Source organism: Necator americanus, chromosome V (assembly GCF_031761385.1).
Source record: "Necator americanus strain Aroian chromosome V, whole genome shotgun sequence".
Lineage (NCBI taxonomy): Eukaryota > Metazoa > Nematoda > Chromadorea > Rhabditida > Ancylostomatidae > Necator > Necator americanus.
The window spans coordinates 24,879,953-24,902,326 of NC_087375.1; the positions used below are offsets into that span (position 1 = coordinate 24,879,953).

A 22,374-nucleotide genomic window follows, 5' to 3' on the forward strand; every position below is an offset into this window, starting at 1 on the left:
CTAGCAGAAATTCAAGCTGAAGAAGTAAGCAAACAAGAGAAGAAGGAAATTTGGAGATAAGCGTGAAAAGTTCGGAACAGATTTGCCAGCGAAGTAGGTTGGATAATTTCGAACTATTATAACTTGAAACGTCATGGAGGAATTTTACAACTGTGTTTTTACAACTTAAACGCTAGTGTCTACTAGATGAAGTTGTAATTTTGGGGTTTCTGTAGGCGAACACTGATTGTCGTTCACTACCTGACTATAATCGGCCCAAAACGATCTGAACCCTGGTCCGGCTACTTATAGGCAGCGTATCACGAAATTGGGGTGAGTCACGCGCAATAAAGGATTCAGAGTATAGATTACGAGTATGAGCGTGTTCATGCTCAATTCCTCCTAATCCTCCTGAAAAACGGCGTGAGAAACGGCTCGTAGACGCGACTGATGCGATAGCGGCGCGTTATGAGGTATCGTAGAAGTTCCGCACACCGTTTTTCTGGACTCTCAGAAGAATTAAGCGTGAACGCACCCATACTTGTAATTTATACACCGAATCTCTTATTGTCCACGAGAGATCCCAACATCGTCAATTTCGTGATACTCTGGCTCTGTGTGTCTGGGCTCAAAACGTTGCGGTAAAGCCAACATTCGCGACTGAGGTGAGGTCCTCGCTTACATCACTCATTCCCATCGGATTGCTACAGACGAGGGTGCTAGCCCGAGAATAACCTCTTACACAATTTCATCGGGCGTCGGTCTTTGACTCCATGAGACTACATGAGCACTGCTAGATTGTCTGTGTTGAATCATCGTAACACAACATTGATGTGATGCGGAACTCACAGCGAAAGCGTAGAGTTCGAATCGTAGATTGCGAAACTCAGCGCGGTTCTGCAAATCCTTCCTCAATTGTCGTAAAAAAAAGGGCGGAAACCGCTTTAGTTCCTACGAGTTAAGTTAGAACGCGTCTGAATGTGCAACTTCCCCCACCACCCTATCCATTGGTTTCACTCGCATAGGCTAGTGAGAAGAGATCATTAATCTTCGACCGCGCGCTCGTGGATGCGGTGCGTGGGTGGTGCGTTGCAACTGAAATAGTCGTAAAAAAAGGTGTCTTCCATGCCGTTTTTTACGATGATTAGGGAAAATCAGTGGAACCACGAGGGATTCTGCAATGTATTACCAGAACTCTATGCTTACGCTGTGGATTTCGCAATACGTCAAAGCCCTGGTTCGTTGCTTTTAACTATAGTTCTGTATCTAGTGGTCGCAACACTGAGACCTTTCTTAACCTCAGAATTGAAATCAAGCTAGATCGTTTGTTGTTCGAGGAGGCCTTGAGAAATGTGATGACGGTGTGAATAATATGGATAGTGTCCTCAGAAAAGCGCAACACCAAAATTTGAGAGTTAACTTAGACGAACTTTATGAGGTATTAGCATGCTGAAATAAAGAAATATCAAGTGTTTTTAAAATAATGGAACGGCACAACGTTCTGAAACATTACCGACAAATCTACGAGGCCCAATTGTATAACTAAAAAAAAAAAGAAAATGTTCTGTGTGATGGTGAATTAAAGGCATCACTCCACGAATCTGAGGTGGTACGGATTTCAGGTGGAGTATTCGTATACGGGATGGGAGACTGTGGAGATGGGGATGATTCCGTCCGTTTCTTCCTAATTGCCGTAAAAAATGGCCCGGAAAATGTGGCTTCAGGCGTTTTGGCGCACTATTTTCTACAGGGAGTTCGACTGGAGCCTTGTGCGGCGCCGCATCTTCCGGGCCGTTTTTTATGACAATTACGAAGAAATGGACGGAATCACCCCCATCTCCATAGTCTCCCATCCCGTGTACGAATACTCCACCTGAAATCTGCATCACATCAGATTCGTGGGGTGATGTCTTTAAGATTCATACTTGTAGGTATCTTAAAGAAACCCTTGTGTTGCTGGATGGGCGTTGCCGTGGAAGCTGTGGTCATTTGCGCAAATTCAATTACTATGAAGTAAGAAAAGCATATCTAGGGCCTAATTCAAAAATGTTGAAGATTAGCAAAATTAGTATCACTCTTCCAATTCGCATTTTCTAGTGAAGATACTTTGGAATGTGGTAAAATGAACGGAGAGACGAGGAAGCAAATAGCGCGAACATCCAAGTTTTTGTAATTTTCGCCACAAACGCTCTCCATAAATTACTGGAAAACTTCATTTCTTTTGCAAAGCTCTACTTTGTGTCCGTGAATGGGAACCTCGAAGAATTATTCTAATTTCTAGAGAATTCTAATTAGAAAATGCGTTGGTGTTCTTCTTTCGCATGAATTATCCTTGATAACTCACAATCTCGCTCTTGTTCTTAAATTCAGGAGTTCATCTAAAGTTCATCTTGACCTGATTTGATTCCGTAATCTAATGACTTTTGCGTCATTGAAATACCCTACATGTTTTTTTTAACAACTGTTTCAGAAGCTGAAAATGAGTTCTCCGTAAAGAGAAAGGTACTGGTGTTCAGGCTTTTGTGCAATAACTAGGAAGTGAATCCGACACTGGATTCAGTATTTTCTTGAGCTGAGCCCGCCACAGGGTTGTTGAAATTTTCATTCTTGCTTGCGTTACGGCGACTTCGCTTTCTTCAGAGCCTGAAAGGCTCAAATCTAATATCGAAAAGGATACTTGGGAATTTCATTTTCGGGCGGAGAAGGCGTTTGATCAGATAAATCACTTTCGATTCCACCTTTTCAAACTGTGAAGAAGACGATCTCGCCGAGTCGGGAGTCGCAAATAAATGATTTTAACAAGTGCCCGGATCAAAACAATAAAATACAGAATCATCATCACGCTGACGTTTATTAAAAGTCAGACATGGTGACAACAGATCGTTGAAGAAGTCATCAGCGACAACACTTTAAAGAAAAAATGAGATGAATTTTGATCAGATCACCTAGAACTCTAGCTGCCTACTTTACCACCATATTGAAGCCAGCGAGAAATTTCAGCTGCACCAAAGCCCGGAAGTCTCCTTTTCTCAATTTATATGATGGGAATAAAGGACAGGTCTCAAAGAATATGGAATTTAATTTGTCGAGATGAACATGAAAAACAGATTACGAAGCTATAGACAATGATGAGACTATGTGAAGCTCCCTGAACTGAAGGGTAAGGCTGAGTTGTTCACATGGGTGGAATATTCTGAAAACTCAGCATTTTTACTGGTTGTAAATATTTCCGCGCCAAGTTCTCACATGAAGGTTTTTTGAATCCCGTTATTTACCGCTTGAACATGACAAATACGTCGGTTATGACGCAAAACGTCATTAGCACACTTCTGAATACTTTCTGCCCTTGGATTTTTCCCTTTTAAATTTAGCGAATTCTATAGTCATTATATTATAGGAAAAGTGAAAATACTGTTTTCGTTTCCAAAACAAGAACAACCATATCTGGTTCAAATGTGTTTTGTTTCTCCACACATAAAGTCGTACCCCATACATAATTGCATGTAGCCACTAATTTTCTCAGTTTTGCATAAATCACATAGTGATTCAAGAGCTGGGTAAGTAGTAAACACTGAAATGCGGAGCTGCAGTAAATTTCAGAAGCGGAAGGATTCCAGTGTTAAAGGAAGGCTTACTCATCATGCGTTCCGGACAATAGTAAATATCCATGATATTCTTGGAAGTCATAGCTGCAAGTGTCTAGGAACTCATTTAGGGAGTTAGGCGCTCATAATTTCACGAATTAAAAGTATGGTTGGGCCACGAGTGTTATAATGGAACAAGCCGAACAGCAACGCAGGACAGAAGTCTTAATTGAAAGCTTTTGGAAAACACCTAAAAAACCACAACAGCAAAAAACAACAGAGTGTAAGAAGAAGGCAAAGATGAACGGATAACACTGAGATTCAGCGGAGAGAAAAGTGTAGAAAACTCCACGTACACATAAACCTGCAGCCACTAAGTTTAGTCCTGATAATCTGACCTGCCAAAACCAAGAAATAGATCAAAGTCATGGAGATTTTTTAGTAATTGGAAGATAACAAGCTCTAAGCCAAATTGATGTGAACTGTAGTAATCAGAAGGGTCGTGGTTATGGCAATTGTTGGTTCCTCGTCCATGAGCCTACTCGTTATTTGGTACAATAGTAAGCTATTGTGATCCGATTGTGCCATCGTGATTCATTCTGATGATTGTGATCCACGAGAACGGTAGAAGTGCTAGCTGAGCAATCCCCTTCTCCCTTGGCGGTGGGCATCCATAGTGATGTAGCGGTGATGCTCTGGCAAAGCCACTAGGTACGAGTTTCTGCTACGGGTGTGTCTCAGATTTGACGGGACCTTTATCGACCACTGCACACTTAGCACAAGACATAGTGCAATGAAAATTGTTCCGAAATAGGAAGATAATCGCGGATATCTGTTGGATCGGCATCGACGACATCGATCACGTAATATTCTGGCTCTGACGATTGTGATGGATCACGATAACGCGCTCACCTATTTAAAGAAGAAACATTACGTTTGATCTCTATAGTGTTGTAATTCAGTACTATCATGATCTATTACTGAAAGGGGCTGCGTATAAAGGTACCTACCATTTCTGGCCTGAAGGGAGCATGGGATCTTTGGCAACAACCATTCGTTTCGTCACGCTGAACTGTCGAACATTGTCGAGTGAACTCCAACAAACTGCCCTGTCTCGGCTTCTGCGATATCTCTCTGTGCCGTTTGCTGCACTGCAGACAACACGCACGCAAGTCACACCATATACTGCAGCGATACTGATGAGAAGAAAGTAGATGGCTGCGCGATAGCTGTGAGGAACGATTACAGCAACCTGGTGGAGGAATTTGGCTCAACGTCTTCTAGATGCGCCTTCGTAGGACTGCAAGATCGCAGAGGACGTAAACTTCAAATCGTAAGTGGCCGCGCACCTACGGAAACCGCTGAAGAAACAGTAACGTCGCCTTCTACGATGAAGTCAATGCGTTAGTGTTTAAAACGCACAACAAGCAGGTGATCATTGTTGTAATCGACGCGAATGCGAAGATTGGACTTGAACAACAATTCGATGTGCTAGAGAAATGGTATTATCCAGTGGAGCGCACGTTGGATGAGGGTAATCGTCTGGTCGACTTTTGTAAGCAGCACCTGCTTCATCATCGTTTGAACGCTTAAGAGGAGTCATCGTCGCTGTCAGCTTACGTGAAGAAGGTCAACTCTTTTGACGCCAGAAAAGCAGTGCAAGCGGACGATGAGGACTCTCAAACGTTAGCTCGACTACGTTCTGGCGAGGAACATCCCTCAGTCGGATATCCGAAAATCCAGAGCTGTTTGGGATGTTGCTTCCGACACTAATCACCGTCTAGTTCTTCTCAGCCTTTCGTAACTGTTGCAGAAGAGAAACCGAGGAGTACCTCCCCTACCAAAAATCGATATGACGGTCTGAAAGATGATGAATGCAGAAAGAATTTCCGCCAATGCCACGTCTATTCATGTTGGAGTATGGACCAGGAAGAAGCTTTGCGTTGCAGATTCCTCTACAAAGCGCATCCAGGACGCTGCAAAGGAAACCCTCCCGGTTCAAATACTGCGGGAAAAGTTTGCTTTCTGCATCATCCGCGGAGACAAGATCCACGCACTACTACGTATGTGTCGCTCGCAGCACTGGCGATTTCTTGGAAGGAAGTTGCATCGTCAACCGCAACAAGACCGCGATAACGACATCGAAAGCGAAGGAGTCTGAAAAGGCTCGGAGAACAAGAACCGCGGAAAACGCATGCTTTATTAAAACAGTATGACGAAAAGATAAAAAGATGTTCTCCAGTCCACAACACTGCCAGTGGAAAGGCAGTCGGTGAAGCAGCCTTTCCAATTTTGAGGGATCACTTCAAGACCTTGCTGAACCGGCACGCGGCATCAGTTCTCGAAACCGAGCACGTTCGTACACCGATATATGCGGTTAGCGAGGAACCACCGACCGAGTCGGAGGTTCTGATCTGTATCCAAAAGATGAAAAATGGAAAATCTGGTGGAGAAGACAAGATTAACGCAGAAATGCTGAAATATCTTTCTCCGCCTGGGCTTCGTGAAATGGCAAAGATCATACTTCAATATGGATATACGAAGGGATACCTGACTCGTGGAGGTACGCTATCATAATTCCCCTTCACAAGAAGTTATCATCCACGGACCGTAGGAATTATCGAGGAATCTCCTTGTTACGTGTTACATACAAGGTTTTGGAGCGGATTATCCTGGACCGACTCATTAAACATCGCGAAGAAACAACGCGCGACGAGCAAGCTGGCTTTTGTCCTGGCCAATCTAAGATTGACCAGACGTTCATCGTTAGGAGAGTGACCGAAATCTGGCAGCGGTACTCGACGCCAACGCAATCAGCCTTTCTGGACTTTGAAGCCGCTTTCGACTCTCCTCATCAAGGCCGTGTTCTGAACGCGCGCCGACAGAGTATCAGAGAGTTCGTTCGCGTGCTTGATGACATGAATCAACGAACAACTGCTGCAGTGCGAACACCAGCCGGATATACAATACCATTCGAGGTGGTAGCTGGAGTAAGACAAGGGGCAGTGGCAGGAACCTTCCTGACCAACTTTGCTCTCGACGATATCATGCGAGAAGAAGTCGATCAGTATCCTGCCGACATCGTCTTAGAATTATCAGGGTGCCCCTTGACTGATCTCAAGTACGCCGACGGTGTTTCGCGTTATGGTCGTATGTTATTCGCTGAAAGCACTACAAGACCTCAACATGTTGTCAACCTCGTATCGAAGTTGACCGCAACCTATAGATTACGTCTACGCCCTGATAAATGCAAGTAGATGTGGATCTCTTCGAGACCTCGAACGAACAGGGAATCAGGGTGGGCGAACAACCAATTGAACTCGACGATGAGTTCTTTTACCTGGGCTGTTTGCTGAAGAACAACGGCAGCTACGAGAAAAATATTCAGCAAAGATGCGCTAAGGCCATTACCGCATTCAACTCCTTTACGAAATGTCGACCTCCTTCACCAACGACGTCTACCTATCCACAATTCGTCCAATCATGATATACGGATCGCAGAGTTGGGCAGCACCGTTTTCGGTGATGGATAAGCTTGTTTTCACGAAAAGGAAGATGCTTAGACGGTTGTTTGACTACCTTTGGCCTGCAGTATGCCACAATGGTACCGGCTGATGACACGTGGAAGATATCAACATCTCGCACCGCCATCGAAAGTGGCTACAAAAAATTGTCTTCGCTTCTTTCGTCATATATAGGAAGACCAGCAGGTCGCCTTGTTCCACGAGATTTGAGTTTGTCGGATTCAAGCTGGAAGAGGCCGCCTGGTCGAAAACGGAAGTTCTTCATGGAGGTGGTGAAACAGGACCTGAGGACACTCGGCGGAGATAGGCAGTTCAGGCGAGACGTAAGGTTTCGCAGGATATTAAGTAGCGACGAATGGATTGATTCCGTGCAAGCTTTCGCAGAAGATCGAAAAGGTTGGGCGGAACTATGTTCAAGGATACACCTCGGCGAAGATGCGGGTAATCGCGTCAGGACATCTGCCCGTCGATTGAGTAAAGTTAAGTCATCACCGGAAGATTTTGCCATTGAAAAAAGAACTCTTTCCTTTCTTCCTAAGAGAGAGATGAGTGGTTTGGGATCCGGCTTCAGCACTGAATGGCCGCAGTGGATAAGTCTGTACAACAAAGACGAGCTCGAGAGATTTCGGAATCGTTGTGATTCTTTGAAGCAGAAATGAAGGTACTTCCTGTTTTTTTTTCTCTCACAAAATGGGCGTCCAGCATCATTGTAAGCTTTGTTTTGGACTCGGTACAGAATCTCCCCCTCGATTGAGCTGTTTTGCACTTCCTGCGGTCTAAGCACTTCTGCTAAGTGATTATTTTTTACTGTTCGCAACTTTATTCTCCTGACTCCTTATTAAATTACTGCTGTGCTCTCGCAAATTACCACAGCAATCAAATATAACTTTAATGTAAAACAGAATGTCGTAGTGGTAGAAAATTCTTGGAATGCAAACATCTTCAGTTGTTGTCGAACATGTCAGCCTGATGTCCTAGGTCCTTGTGTGCAACCAGTGGTACAGTTGGGTCAACATTAAGCACGGTGTAGTTGCACGAGCGGCCGCGCTGGAGCAGCGCGGTGTCTGACCGCTCGTAGACGGTCTGCGGTAGGCATTGTTTGCAATTCCCCATGTGACGTCAGTCAGTCCGCAATTTTTGATTGTTTCCATTCTTTCTGCTTTTCTTTCTGATTTTTTGTCTTTAAATTTTTCTGTATTGTTGTTGTTTGCTGTATTTGCTTTTGCTAAAGAGACCTATATTGTACCTGTATTGCTCTTAAGTTTATTGCTCCAAGTTATTGCATTTGTTCATGTTTTGCTTTTGAGATTTGGTTCACAATTGTATTTACTTCTGTTAAAGTTTTTCTTTGTTTCTCTGCTAACTCACCGTCCTTCATGAACAAAACAAACATTAATATGAAAATAAATACATAAATAGGAACAAAACAATATCCTAAGAATAATTCAGATACAATATAGATCTATATAGCAAAAGCAAATACAGCAAACATAACAAAAACACAAGAAAAGAAACATAAAAGACGAAAAAAAGTAAAAAGAACCGCTCGTGCAATTACACTGTGTTTCATGTTGTTCTGACCCAACTATACATTTGCTTTCTGTATCCTCGATCGATACGACGATAGTCGTAGTGTGATGTCTTCGATGGTAGCGAAAAAGGATCCTGCTACTGAAGAGGATTTTGAAATAATCCGAGTCATGTGCATGGAGAGAAGGAACGAAAAAGATACAAAAAAAGTCCTTGAAACTTATCGACGACGTCGGTGCATCCACTAGCACCTCACTGATCTTCCGTTGCCGGGAGGCGGCAAAACAGTGCACGCCGAGGACATAACGTATAAATATGGCACTAATCCACTCATCGGTGCTGTTCGTGATGGTCCCACCTCGATCCAACCGCTAGCTCCTCTACACAACTTCGGGCGCGACCGCGCACGCAAGTGCACCGAACTCCGTTTCATTTGCACCCGACTACAGATCACAACACTCTTCAACATAATAATGTAAGTTCTTAGTCTCTTCAGTCCTTCTCAAAGCCTAAGGTGAATTATTACGTAAGATTTAGTTCTTTCTTTATTTTAGTTTCTGCTGTTAGAACATGGCTACTGGAAAGTAGTGTTTGTAAGGATTTTACTGCAAAACTGCAAAACACTAATTGCCTGTAGATATTAATGCGTGCATCTCTCCCAGCAAACCACAGCCCCGATGTTGGTGGAGCCTATCTCGAGAAAAAAGATGCCACGCAAGGGGATGCGGACCCCCGGTACATAGATAGTAACTCTGCGTCCCTGCTGTACTTGGTGTCGCTCGGTCTGCGCTCTTGCCTCGTAGTGGACATCGGCACTTGCGGTACATTCTTGTTAGCCATCATTCTTGTTTGCTTGTTGTTTTTTCAACATTGCTTCTGCATTCATTTGATACGCTTACAGTATGATGACTTGGTGTCAATATTTGGTTTTAGTCTTACTTGGACATCTATTAGCGTTTCCATCTTCCTATAATAAGAGAGAGCAAGAGACATTGTTAGAGTAATGGAGGAGCTTGAGGTAACACTTCAGTCTATAAATGTTTGAATTGGTGTGGCGTGAAATTGTCTAGGATTCCAGGTTCTGAACCGTCTCTGCAAGGAACTAGGAGAGAGCATAGATCCAGTCACAAGGGCACGGGCGGAGCAAAATCTGGCGGAACTTGTCGATTCACCACAATGTCTTCGACGTTGTATGCTTCTTCTGGAACAGGGCGATGTATGTACGACTTAACCGTGAGTCCGGCGGAATCGCGGAAAAACGATGATATGGTCGTTGCTTATATTTCAGTTACCGTATGGTCCTATAGTAGCAAGCAATACTCTGATGAAACTTCTCAATTCAAAGACAGGAATTCTAGTAGAACAAAAGCTTGAACTCAGTGAGTTTTTTTCATTGTTGTTATCTAGGCGCTGTTTTTCCTTCCCTGCTGCTACACATGCATTGTAGCAGCAATGTAGTTCTTTAATTTTATAAGAGGTTGCTGTTGTATTTATCTTTTCGTATTTATCATGACCTGTGCTCTCTAGCAAAGCAAGCATGAAAAAGCCTTTTACTTTTAAATGGTAGCTCGAACGATTGCTTTCGCAGTTTTTAATGCAGTTATCGGCGCGTGAAAACGACCTGAAGTTTGGTGCAGTTAAGTTGCGGTTGCGCTCGAAGCAGAACGAAAGGGTTGGATCAAGATGGAATCATCGCTAGCTTGGCACGAACTTCAGCTATGAATGGTGTCGCTTACGCTACTGCAGCAACTTGCAGGTCACTTTGGCACGAATATAAAACGTAGGAGTCTGTGCTCAGAGGTACTTTTAAGGTGTCAGTCCTACCTTTTAAATTTTTCAACTTTCGGGACGTCCATGACTAATTCAAGCGTTATTTCACACTCCCAGAACGATTGTATCCATTGGGCTTAAGAATGAAATCTGTGAATGGTTTTCGAAAGAAATCAAACAAACTGCTCGTGGCTAACGTAAGCTTCCTTAAAGGCAGCATACCACGAATATGAAGTTGTGAGGGAAACCTAGAAATGGGGTCGTTGATTGCGGGATCATGGGTGGTTCCGTTTTTCACGACGATTTCAGTTGCAACGCGTCACCACTGTGCACGCGCCGCATCCAGCTGTGCAGCGATCGAAAGCTAGTGAGTTCTCCTCGACTGCCTATTCAAGTGAAACAAATGAATAGGCTCGTGGGGACCAGATGGTATACGTACAGGAGCCTTCTAACGCTCCTCGTAGAAGTTAAAACGGTTCTCACGACGTTTTTTTTAAAGACTATCAAGGAGGGGTGAGCGGAACCATCCCTGATTCCGCAATCTACAACTTCATCTCTAGCTTTCTCTGCGGATTCCTTGAGATGAGAGATCCGTGAGATTCGTGATGTGCTGCCTTTAAGTGGGAAGAAAAAAAATCATATTACCGAATACTGACATACCGTAAAAGAAAAATTAAGAAATTAAAAATCAGATCTGATCAATTTTCGAAATGGTTCGAGATCGAGCCACAGGTCAAACGAAGTCTATGTTCCCAATTGTTCGCAATTGGTTAAGCTCGTGCCCAGAAATCTAGATTCGTTCTACTACATTGAAACTGCTTTTAGATTTAAATCTGAGAAAATGTTAGTGTTATAGTCGTTTTCTACGTCTGATATTACCCCGAAAAACCCCTCACCGACCCCAAGATCGGGTCTTGCCTATCCTCCGACCCGACTCCGTTCATGCTTATATCCGTGCAAGTTTGCGATAGCATCTCTGGTAAAAAGCAGTAAAATCATACTTGATGAAGCATAGTCGAAAAAATGGTTGCAACAAACTCACTAATCACAGTCCGCAGTCCTTCTTTGTTTAGGTCGGTACCTCCTCAACCTGCTCGGTGCACGCTCAGCCTCGCTTCCTTCATTCATCGTGACGTCATTATGTCAGCTGTTCGCAAGAATCACAAAACAGGAGTGGACATACACTGACAGCAGTGATCACCATCCGTTTCATGCACCAGTTTCGGATTTAATTGCTACTATCGATGTGGTAAGTTGCTTCGTGGACGCTGCATGTTTTCCAGGAGATTTCATTGGATGTTCCTAAATTGATGACCGCAGTTAAAATCTTCTTTTTGGAATTTTGACATACGAGGATTTATGTGTTAGCCACACATGAGTGGAACCAGCTCTGTCTAATTTCAATAAAATACAACAGTTTTCCCCTTTTTCTTGTAGTTGTGTGGATAAGAATCAATGATTTCTATCGTTAATCTTCCCGCGCGGCGTAATCATAGTTGCTGCGCATCGATAGGAAATGTAAGGTGGTTGTTTGAGAAATTGCTTAAGAGAGATACAGTCGTCGAATTTTGGGATTGTAGCAGTCTTGAAGAGCTATTGAAGCATAAGGTTTTTCAAAACAAAAGGAGTTTTTTTTCTGGTGAACGGCTGGCCTTCGGATAAGTTAACACATGGTCACCACAGTTTCGTTGCGGTAGTGCTTGAGAAAAGACATTAGAGTAGATTCCATACGGATTAGAGATCACACTTTATGTGATCAAAGTGGCAGTTGATTCCTGCTTGATTTGCTCAAATTCTTGTGTTACACATCTTCGGAAACTTCCTCAATTTCAAATAAATTGAGATAAGGATATTTTTTACAGTAAAAATCTTATTATATAAAATTCCTCCATTCAAGGCTCAACCTCATTCATCTAAGACTCTTACAAACTCGTCTGACTCCCGAAGATCAAAAGTTTTTGAGTTTAGAGGAGACTACGTTTTGTTGCCAGTTTTTAGATCTGAAGTGTTGAAAGAGTTCAAGTAATGTTTAATTCTTCGACAAGTCTTTCTTCGATAGCTGATACTTTTTTTGCGGGAGTTTAAGGACATTTTTGAGCTAGAAAAATTCGTCAAACTCGACCAGGAAAAGACGTTACAGCAAATTACTTGTTCATGTTGTAGAGGAGTTTTTGTTTCTCAAACAACCTTTGGGACAACTTAGCGGAATAAGTGGCTGTTACATTACACGAAGAGACCTTATTAAACGGAAAGGTCTCTTCATGTAAAAAAGGTGCAAACTTAGTAGTCTTTGATTGAACATCTTAGTCAGCATTATTTTTACAGAATGGTGGAAGTCAAAGTATGCTGGCCCTGCAGTTGCTTTCAACATTGCTGACAGACTTCAACTCGGTATCTTTTTTTAATGTATGAAGTTCTCTCTTATGATCTCTACATGCCTGGAGGCTATGCGTTTTATGCAATTAGTAATTTTCGTTAGGTTGTATGACATCCATTCTGCAGTGAACAACCACGTTGTACTTAATGAAACTAAATTTAATTGATTACCATTCGAATTTCCAGAATATTTTGGTGGAGCCATTTTCCCACCCATTGCTTGCTCAAAATGCTTTGACTTGTAATTTTAGCAAGCAGGAATGGAGTCAGTGAATAAACATCGCAAAGGAATAGCTTTATTCCGCGACTCGCATATTTTCGAAATCTTTGAGACGTCTGTTTCACTGCTTGATACCATTTCTCAAAAGGACATCTCTAGTTTGCAGGTACCTAGCAATTTTTGCCTAGTATTATTTTAAAGTACGGCTTAGTTAAGCCAACATTCAGATGCCATTTGTGCTAGCTGTTTTGGACCTGTGTTTAAATACTCTTCTGTTTGACTTCATTGGGAGTCTTTCTGATGAAACTAGTGAGGACAACTATACAGTGCAGGTCCCGACAATCTGGAGAACAGGCGAGATCTAGTTTTTGCATCATGATTTCCGAACTATTTCTTTTCCTTTCAGCATTCACTGATGGGAAATTGGTTGATCTAGTATTCCAGCTTTACCTCAAACTGCCCAGTATTGCGTCAGAAAAGGCATATTCTCTTATGATTTCGCTGCGCTCTTCATGTCCGAAATACTTCCTTTCAGATTTTGCATATCGGAGTTCAGTTAGCTAGTGTGCGACGAACACTTTTCAACGGGAGCGAACGTCAGACCTACCTCGAACATGTTGTTGCTGGTGTCAAGAAGGTCATTGAGAATCCTGACAAGTTGACGGAACAGGTTAGTCACTAGATTGTGGCTAACAACCGGAGCGCGTTAAGCGTATTTGTTGTAAGTCTTGCTGGACAGTGAGTAATAGAGTAGCTCACCAAAATCAGCGGCTGATGAGTCCGAATTGGCGCAGGAACCTCCGCCAATGTGGTATTTCGCTAACAGCCTTGCTGAACGTAGATCGAACTTTTGTCGTGAGATGAAAACGATCACGATTCTTCTCGATTCTTTTCTAGTGGTCGGCACCCCTGTCATGTCCGACCATCTCCTCTGGTGGTATCTCCCGAAGGGAGAATCCGTGGTGAAGCCCCACCATTCGGAGGTGCGAGTCACGAATAAGAGCATGAGACATGGCACACCTACGGACGTGATATCAACAGACTTTCTTCGGGCTGTTGAGCATCGGCATCATGTAATCCTAGCGGCGCACATGACGTCCTATTTTCAGAAAAAAGGATCCCAGACCAGTGAAACAAATCTCGAACCGTTCTCCATAAGAAAGCTGATCGAGAAGACCTTCGAAATTACCACTGCTTGCAAATGTCAAACAGTTCACGAAGATCCTCATGCGCATATCAAAAATATTGAAGTTTAACCTCAAGAACAAGCTGGGTTCCGTTAGAATTTCAACAGCATGGACCATATCCAGATAGTGTCGAAAGTCATGGGGGTTTACCGCCTTCCCATTGTCGTAACCTTCGTGGACTATGAGAAAACCCTGGACAGAGTTTAAATGAGTGCAATATTGTTAGCGCCGGTCGATCACTTATTGACGGAAGATTCTTCTCAAGCCTCCATTTGGCGGGCAACATCGTTCTTTTTCTGAGAAAAACTGGTGAAGCAAAATCGATGCTCAAGGAATTAGAAGAGGCAGGGAGATAAAAGAGATTGTGAGTAAGCAGAAAGAAGAAACAATTAATGGTGAATGTCCAATGCGAGGACATAGGAATACAACATAAAAGCTACGTGGTCGTGGAAACTTGGTCATACGTGTAACTCGGACGTTCTATCAACATGTAGAACTTTTTAAAGGAAGAACTGAGCAGAATAACGAGAACGGCGTGGGCAGCTTTCGCATCCGTCTGGGAGGCTACGGACCGAAATTTCCATGTTCATCTGTTAGACTCGACAGCTCTTCTAGCGCTGTCTTACGCTGTTTGCGGTGTTTGCATACTCTTCTAGCGCTGTCTTAGCGGAGAAGTATGCAAACACCGCTGCCGCATTTAGGAATCTACTTACTACCCATAGAGCTCTAGAATGAATGGTGAGCCTTCGATATATATATATATATATATATATATATATATATATATATATCGAAAGCTAAACATAGATGGGCGGTTAGATTGCGAGAATCGACTATAGATGGACTAAAAAACCGTTAGACTGGATCCCAATAGATGTTAAATACTCTCGAGGGAGGCCATACACGAGATGGGTTGATGTGTTCGCTGCACGGATGGACCAGCTGAGTGCTCAGCTGGTTACGGCTCCTTTACCTCGTCAGCGTCACTCACGAAACTTGGGAATATCTTCGATGCCTATTGAAGGGAACGATTGGAAAAAATACGTGGGTTCCCGTATTCAATAAAGCCATCTTTTGTCTTCTTTAAATTTTTGAAACAGTAGACACCTAGATGTAAGGATTGCAGATGGAGTGTGGGAAGTTCGAAGTCTACCATAGGATGATGGTGTTCTGTTGTGAAATTGAAGCGACTGAAAATAAAATAGATTGCTCCTTAAATTGCGCTTGTGTTGAACCCTTTCTTTTCGGATTTCCGCAAGTTCCTGTTAATTGCTCTTTCGACTCCTGTATGAATGCACTACACGATTCGGTTTCTATTTTACAGCCGGCATTTCACGAATTCTGCAGGATGGTGTCGCGCCTGAAAACGAACTTCCAATTATGTGAACTGATCAAGGTTCCGGAATATGCTGCTCTCATGCGCCTTTTGGCACAATTCACTGTGGAAAGTCTCAGGGTTAGATTTTTGATTTCTCAAATTTAGGATATTGTTCGTTTCATTCGTCTGTTTCAAGTTTAGATGATGGATTTGTCTGCTAACAGTACGTATTTCTTGCTCACATTTTGGCAGCGAATGGTTACATCCGTACCTTACGTCCGTAGTAGCGAGGATCACTTATTAAATCTATACTGTCCGGAAATCATGAATGCTTTCGTGGAAAGTCGGTTGCAAAACGTTGAACGAGTCGTGAGGTAGCGAACATTCTGATCTGTTGACTCTTTGTTTGGGTTGCTTAGGTATTTTCTAAAGTAAGAAACTTCGAAGTTCGTTTATATTCTATGCGGGATTTCGTTTTTCAACTCTGTGTGGTCTCATTTTCTCATGAAATACTTTTTGAGCAGTTCAAGACTACTTACATTCGGCTTCAAAAATGTCGTAGGTTGAGGATGAGCAAGCTATCTCTAACTGATAATTTTTCCTCCTTAACTTTACTGATTACTGAATTTTGGAACTTGATGGACGATTTCAGTTCGTGGGCTTAAGTTGTGGTTTTCCTGAGTATGGAAAGCTTTTGTAGTCCAATATAAATCACGATTTTGTTGAACTTTTCAAAGTGATATTACCTGACCACTATTCATGTTTTTACAAGAACAGTTTTTGTCAGAGATGGGCATGACGATCCGCTAGAAGATCAGGGATCTACATTGCAAATTATGGAACATTTGGCTATCATATGCCGTTGTGAATACGAAAAAACTGCTCGGCTACTAGCTAATGCATTTGATGAAAATGCTAGGATAATGGAAGCCGGACCGGAAAACGTACGTTTTTTCTCACCCTTCCAAAAATTGGATAACATTTGTGATTCTGATAAGATTAGAACTAGCCATAGAATTGTTTCCTATAGTTCCAGAGTACAGAGTCTTCTTAGCTTTTGTGGAAGTTTTTCTTTATGTATTAGATTTCTTGGTGATTCAGGTATACTGAGGTGTTGTTGCAAGCTCTCTAAACCGAGAAGCCAAAATGGTGTAGAATGTGCTAAGATTGCAGGATGTTCGCGTTCGAATAGCAGAAGGACGTCTTGTTTGGCTGGTTACACTTATCGGAACTGCTGTTTTCGGAAAAACAGCCGTGTCCAACAATGAAGAGCATGACAAAATGGATGGAGATCTTGTTGCTAGGTACACTGTTGTTCCGTACAAAGTTTAGTTCCCTACAACCTCATACAGTCGTGTGTAGGGTCGGTTATAAAGGTTCACGTGATCACAGATATTTTCATAACTGCCGTTTCGGACAACCAAAGAGTAGAATTGTTTGATTCTGTCTCTTGCTGTGTAGTTACTGCGGAGCCATCTGTAATTTTTTTTTAGATGAGGTTTACTACGATGAACATATACAAAACTTTGAGTTGCACACTACACTTGATAGGTTTCCGTTAGTTAGTATACTAAAGATTGTAGGATTTTATTCTAACACCAATATTATTGAGAGCTTTTGCCTTTTATGTTTTTGTATCGCTTTGTATATGAAGAGATTCGTAATGCCGACCTTTTAGGTGCTTGAAGTTCATGAGAGTTAATGATAACAGGCTTGTTTTTCCAACAAACGTGAATGCTAATCCAGGCAAAGGGAATGTTCGTTTAGAGGTAATGAAACACCTACTTCTTCATTTCCACTTTTCTATGGTCTGTTATTCAAATTCCAATTTATTTTATATGTATTTCCAATTTATTTTCTTTGTAGGTGGCCTTTATTCACTTGTTGGAACAGTTCCGTCGGGCGTACATTATGGACCAGGTTTTTACGGACCTTTTTTTAAAACCTATTCATTTAGCTGGATTCAATGGGTGTTTTGCAGATAACAAAGTCAAGTCCTGTATATGACAAGCTGAACTCTGAGCTTGGTGTATCTGATGAAACGGACATGCTCAGTGTTATAGTTCAGAAGATGTGAGTCGCATCCATGCATTTCGCAAGCATTGTTGCGTTTACAAGTTGCAGATCTTCAGCCTCACTAATTTGAAGTATTGGGCTACTAACGAGCAAATTCTGGAGCTGTCATTATCTTTATTGAAAGATCTTTCTCTCGGTTATACAGCAGTTCGTAAACTGTTTCGGCTGCAGGAAGTTCAGCTCCTCCTCAGCAACCATACGGTAATTTCTCAAGTATATGAGAAGAATAAGTGATATCTGCATGAATTTTATCTCAATTATCAGGCTGAGCATTTTGTGTTCCTTGGTCAATCCGTACCCTACTCAACGATGAAACACCGTACTGTTTTCTATGAGGCGCTCACCCGTCTTCTTACAATTGATCTCAACGATGATGAACAGCTTTTTGATCAGTTCATGCAACCACTGGCAGGTAGTTCGATTCTAAGCTTTTGTTCGAGCTATGAATTTTCAGTCATATATTCCGCTAGGCTGCTTTACTAGCGGTTCAGCCAATAAATTCGGATTTCCCACGTACACGATGTGACTTAATTTCTATCCAAAATTTTGTACCTTATAGCGACTAAGCGCGAGCTGACTGCAATTATGACCACTCCAAACTATACCGGAGGGGTATCTCAGGATGAACTCCAGGTAGGTTTTTAATTGCACTTAGTAGTATTTTGCTATGCTTCAAGACAAATTATTCCAGAGAGTTGTTGTTGGTCTTTGTCGGGATCTTCGAGGTGTAGCAGTCGCATGCACGACAAAAAATCTGTTCCAAATCATGTTCGATTGGCTGTATGTTTTACATCGCTCCTCCTATGCGCCTTCATTCTTTTTTCTGCTGAAAACTGCTTTTTAGGTATCCGGATGTGTTCAACATTATGCAACGTGCTGTCGAAGAATGGTCTTCCTGCCCCCAGGTAAGCCTTCTTATTGTTATGAATTTTGAGCCGGTTGGAAAATCTAACGTTAATATAGTTTCATCAGAAGAACGTAGAAATAATTTTTGTGTTAACAAGGAAATCTGATGCGGTAAGGTTGCTGAGTGGTTCCTAAATTTGTGGAGGGGTCCTAGAAAAATCTCTTCCTAAGTTAGTTTATTTGCTGTTTGCAGGGGAAGTAAGCTCTAACGAATTGTTTTGGTCAGTAGACAATGAATTTTGGATAAGTATTCTTGTTCTTCCTTAGTTGGCCTTTCCGCATTAAAGACATCACCCACGAATCTGGGGGTGGTACAAATTTCAGGTGGAGAGTTCCTACACGAGGAAGTAGATTATGGAGAGGAGGGTGATTCCGTCCATTTCTTCCTAATTGCCGTAAAAAACGGCCCGGAATATGCGGCGCCGCACAGGGCTGGCGCACTCCAATCGAACTCGTGGAAAATAGCGCCCCGGAACGCTCGAAACCGCATCTTCCGGGTCGTTTTTCACGGCGATAGGGATGAAGTGCACGGAATCACCCTCCTCCCCATAATCTTCAACCCCGTATAGGCATAACCCACCTGAAATCCGCACCACCCTCGTGGGGTGATGCATTCAACTAGTGTTTGACATATTTGCGAAATGCGTTCTTTTCTTCGTTGTGGACGTTACTAATTCCTCTGTCACTTTATGGCCTCGGTTGAAAATAAAAGCCTGGCATTATTTCATTTCGGCTCTTTTTCTGCTTCTTTGAAAACGTTGCATCTTCGCAAGTTTAACATAATAGTGACAGGGGTTTTAAATGCGATGCCTTTTTTATTTCCAATTTCGTGAGAGTTAAAAAAGTCATTGTATCAGTCTTCCAGACTTTGTATCTTTCTTTCACGAAGCCGTATTATTTTTTTAAAAAAAAATCCATCTTCTCTTTTCGCTGTGGAACCATACTTTTTTTCAAGACTTCTTTTGCAGGTGATGACTCCAATATTCCGACTTCTTGCTGAATTGTGTCAAAATCGACAACAACGTCTTAAGTTCGAAATGAGCAGTTGCAGTGCTGTTCTTTTGTTTAAGGAGGCAAGCAAAATCATCTGCTCATATGGTATATTGTAAACATCTGACGAAGCCTGAGTGTTTTCTCGTTTAGTCGTCTTTATTCTAAGGTAACCGCATTCTCGTTATGCCGGATGTTCCCAAGGAACGTGCATATGCAGAGCGCTATAAAAACATTGGAATCATATTTAATGTATTGAAGTGTGCCTTGATTGGGGCTTACGTTCCTTTCGGTTAGTTTTAGCAAGTTTTTTTTTTTCGTTTGCCGTTGTTTCATTGTTCGTTTAGTTTTGACTTTGATTTAGGTGTGTTCCGATTGTACGGTGATCCTTGTCTTCAGGATTCCCTTGACATGTTCGTCAAGTTGTTCATGAAGATTCCGGAAGAAGACTTTCACGTAAATTTCCTTTGCACTACCATTTTTTACCAGATGTTCATATTTTTCGATTTTCGAATGACCAATGTGGAATTCCAATTTCATATTATCGATTATAGAGGTTATATTCACTGCCAATTATAGCACAGGTATGTAAAATGGGCAGTGGATACATGCTAGGCGTTTGTGTTTGTATGCACCCCACAAATGAACTGTGCCCAAGAAGTACTGGTTAATCCCTCGACTTTCTCACACTGTTCTCGATGGGCCCATTGAAACAAAGTAATTTTAATATGGAGTAGATCAACGTTTTTGGGGATAAATTACTATATATCTTATGTATCCAGTTGCTTGAATCAGGAAAGAAAGGCTTCGCGGGTTGATTAACCTCAGTGTGCACTGCTAGAATCTATGCAGTAGTATTCCACCGGTAACCTTCCGAAAAGTTTAAAGACAGCAATAATCAATTGGCATGAAAAAGGATAATAATGGTCGTTATTCATTGAGACACTATTGCTCTGTGTATGTGAACGGTTTCTGTACTTCACTATTTTCAGTCGTACACCAAAATTGCTCAACATTACTACAACTTGCTCGAAAACGTGGTCCAAGACAACATTGCTTTCGTGTCCAACCTACAGCCAGAGGTGTTCGCAGCGATATTGCGATCAATTCATACTGGTGTCACTTCTCTAGGTACAGATCAGCTCTGTTTTTGAAATAGTTAGTTGTGGAACAATATTTTCAGACGCTGTTGTTATAACTTCTGCATGCTCTGCTTTGGACACCATTTTGAATTACTTGTATAAGAGATTCACAAGATCACCTCACCCTGTGGCTAAGGTGTGTTGAGTCGGGATTGCTAGGTGCGCTTGTTTTGATGCTTTCTAGATGTATTACAGGTAGGCATGGAACCTGAAGGGGATTCTTGCCTTGTTGCTGTGAAGAATCAACCGCAACTGATGTCTGATGTGGGTTTAAGTTACTTTATTCTGCTATAAATCGTGTTCTTTCTGAATATGTACGCTCTATGAATATGTCCTTCACTTTGAATGATGACTTTTGATTGGTTGTAATTTTCAGATTTTGACGTCGATGATGACTTCGTTAATGTTTGGTGAGGTTAAATGTCAATGGAGCATATCTCGTCCATTGCTAGGTCTTATCCTTCTACAGGTGAATCAGTATTCTTTTACTTCGTAATTATATACTCTTGCCCACATTCTATGGGTGCATCGACTCGTTCGATGTTCATCCTGTTGCTAAAAGCAAATGCAAATGGCAATGTTTATCATGATATACATAAATAAATAATCTTTCACTTTTAGGAAGAAGTGTTTACTAACTTCAAAAGGGAAATCATTTCACAACAACCTGAGGATAGACATGCTGCATTTGATCAGGTGCGAAGTATATGAGACATCCTCATCTTTGCTCCTTTCTCTTGTTCTTCTTTTCATCAGTGTTATTGAAATATCAAGGAGTAGCTTTTTTCGTTTTTTTATTTGTTGAACAACTACTAAGAGAAAAAAATCAAAGCAATCCCATTAAATTGAGCTCGGTGTTGCATTTTCCTTCAATTTTTCTGCATGTCTCCTTTAGCATAAAGAGAGAAATGGGAGCTGGATCATTGAAATACTTCTCTAAATTCCTAAATCTAGGCTTTCATCGCCTTAATGGATGGTGTTGAACTATCGCTTACTGTCAAAAACAAGGACATTTTCACTCAAAATTTGGCCAAATTCCGGCGTGACGTTGTTGAAGCAGTGAAGGGCAAGGAAGTTTCACCATCCGCTAGCAATAACGAAATGTGCTGATGACGATTCACTTTTATCCATCCTCTCGCTCGCCTCTTCTGATCACAATTGGCGCATTCAGGTTTTTTTTTTCATTTTGCACGCTCTTCATCATATATTTCTTCGCTTATGTAATTTTTGTATCCGTGCGGGTGTGCTCATTTTTTATTGAGAAAATGCGCAACCGGTGTGCATCTCGGCTTTATAGACTCGTATATATGTCTAATTGATTTGCGACTCTTCCGTTTCTATTTTTTTGGCGACTTTGTATTTCTCTTCTGTAGTGTCATGATTAGTATCCTCGTAAAACTTTTTGAATATTTTGACTTTGAGACTTTGTCAATGTTTTCAGTTCTTGTTGCGGTCTGGTGTATACCGGTTTTTGATATCTGTGACATGCTGTTTAATTTATAGAAACGTAGATTAGTAAATCTATTAAATTTGATTGCTTCTTCTTCTTTCAAATTCAAAAAGGTGAACAGTTCTGCCCTTGTGACACAGCAACTTCTTGAAAGTTATATTCTCAACGTTGTCAAAATGCACCTTTGTACAAATTAGGAATCACAGCCAACCCAAACTCTGGATCATAAGTGCCCATACACCTACCGAAATGCTGAAGAGAACAACTGGTACGCCCTCTAGATGAACTCAATGCGTTGATGTTCAAGACTGTCCTAGTAAGC

General features: G+C 41.9%; 3 protein-coding genes across 4 annotated transcripts; all 3 read left to right on the plus strand.

Annotated features, from left to right (window-relative positions):
• Positions 1-1,119: 1,119 nt before the first annotated feature.
• Positions 1,120-6,820, plus strand: RB195_015090 (uncharacterized protein; the record flags this gene model as incomplete). 2 transcript variants are annotated; one of them, XM_064205625.1, is made up of 8 exons in its annotated part: positions 1,120-1,216; positions 1,296-1,417; positions 4,526-4,652; positions 4,721-4,896; positions 4,995-5,097; positions 5,158-5,319; positions 5,806-6,126; positions 6,189-6,820. In XM_064205625.1, the coding sequence occupies 8 exons, from the start codon at positions 1,120-1,122 to the stop codon at positions 6,818-6,820; spliced, it is 1,740 nt and encodes a 579-aa protein (XP_064061506.1). The 2 variants fall into 2 exon arrangements, with proteins under 2 accessions (XP_064061506.1, XP_064061507.1); XM_064205626.1 differs by lacking the exons at positions 1,120-1,216; positions 1,296-1,417 and having other exon boundaries at positions 4,595-4,704; positions 4,755-4,896; positions 5,158-5,310.
• Positions 6,821-7,164: 344 nt separating this feature from the next.
• On the plus strand, positions 7,165-7,746 carry RB195_015091 (uncharacterized protein; the record flags this gene model as incomplete). The annotated part of the gene is made up of 1 exon (XM_064205627.1): positions 7,165-7,746. The coding sequence occupies one exon, from the start codon at positions 7,165-7,167 to the stop codon at positions 7,744-7,746; it is 582 nt and encodes a 193-aa protein (XP_064061508.1).
• Positions 7,747-9,620: 1,874 nt separating this feature from the next.
• RB195_015092 (uncharacterized protein) lies at positions 9,621-21,712 on the plus strand (the record flags this gene model as incomplete). Its single annotated transcript, XM_064205628.1, has 30 exons — positions 9,621-9,635; positions 9,696-9,833; positions 9,906-9,996; positions 11,461-11,636; positions 12,713-12,778; positions 13,015-13,149; positions 13,211-13,337; positions 13,390-13,463; positions 13,519-13,653; positions 15,495-15,626; positions 15,690-15,862; positions 16,276-16,432; positions 16,662-16,792; positions 17,167-17,257; positions 17,355-17,408; positions 17,470-17,561; positions 17,621-17,765; positions 17,829-17,976; positions 18,124-18,197; positions 18,256-18,344; positions 18,409-18,469; positions 19,439-19,568; positions 19,630-19,752; positions 19,825-19,916; positions 20,453-20,591; positions 20,644-20,738; positions 20,798-20,866; positions 20,979-21,071; positions 21,224-21,298; positions 21,557-21,712. 30 exons carry the CDS (start codon positions 9,621-9,623, stop codon positions 21,710-21,712), a joined length of 3,276 nt encoding a protein of 1,091 aa, XP_064061509.1.
• Positions 21,713-22,374: the final 662 nt, after the last annotated feature.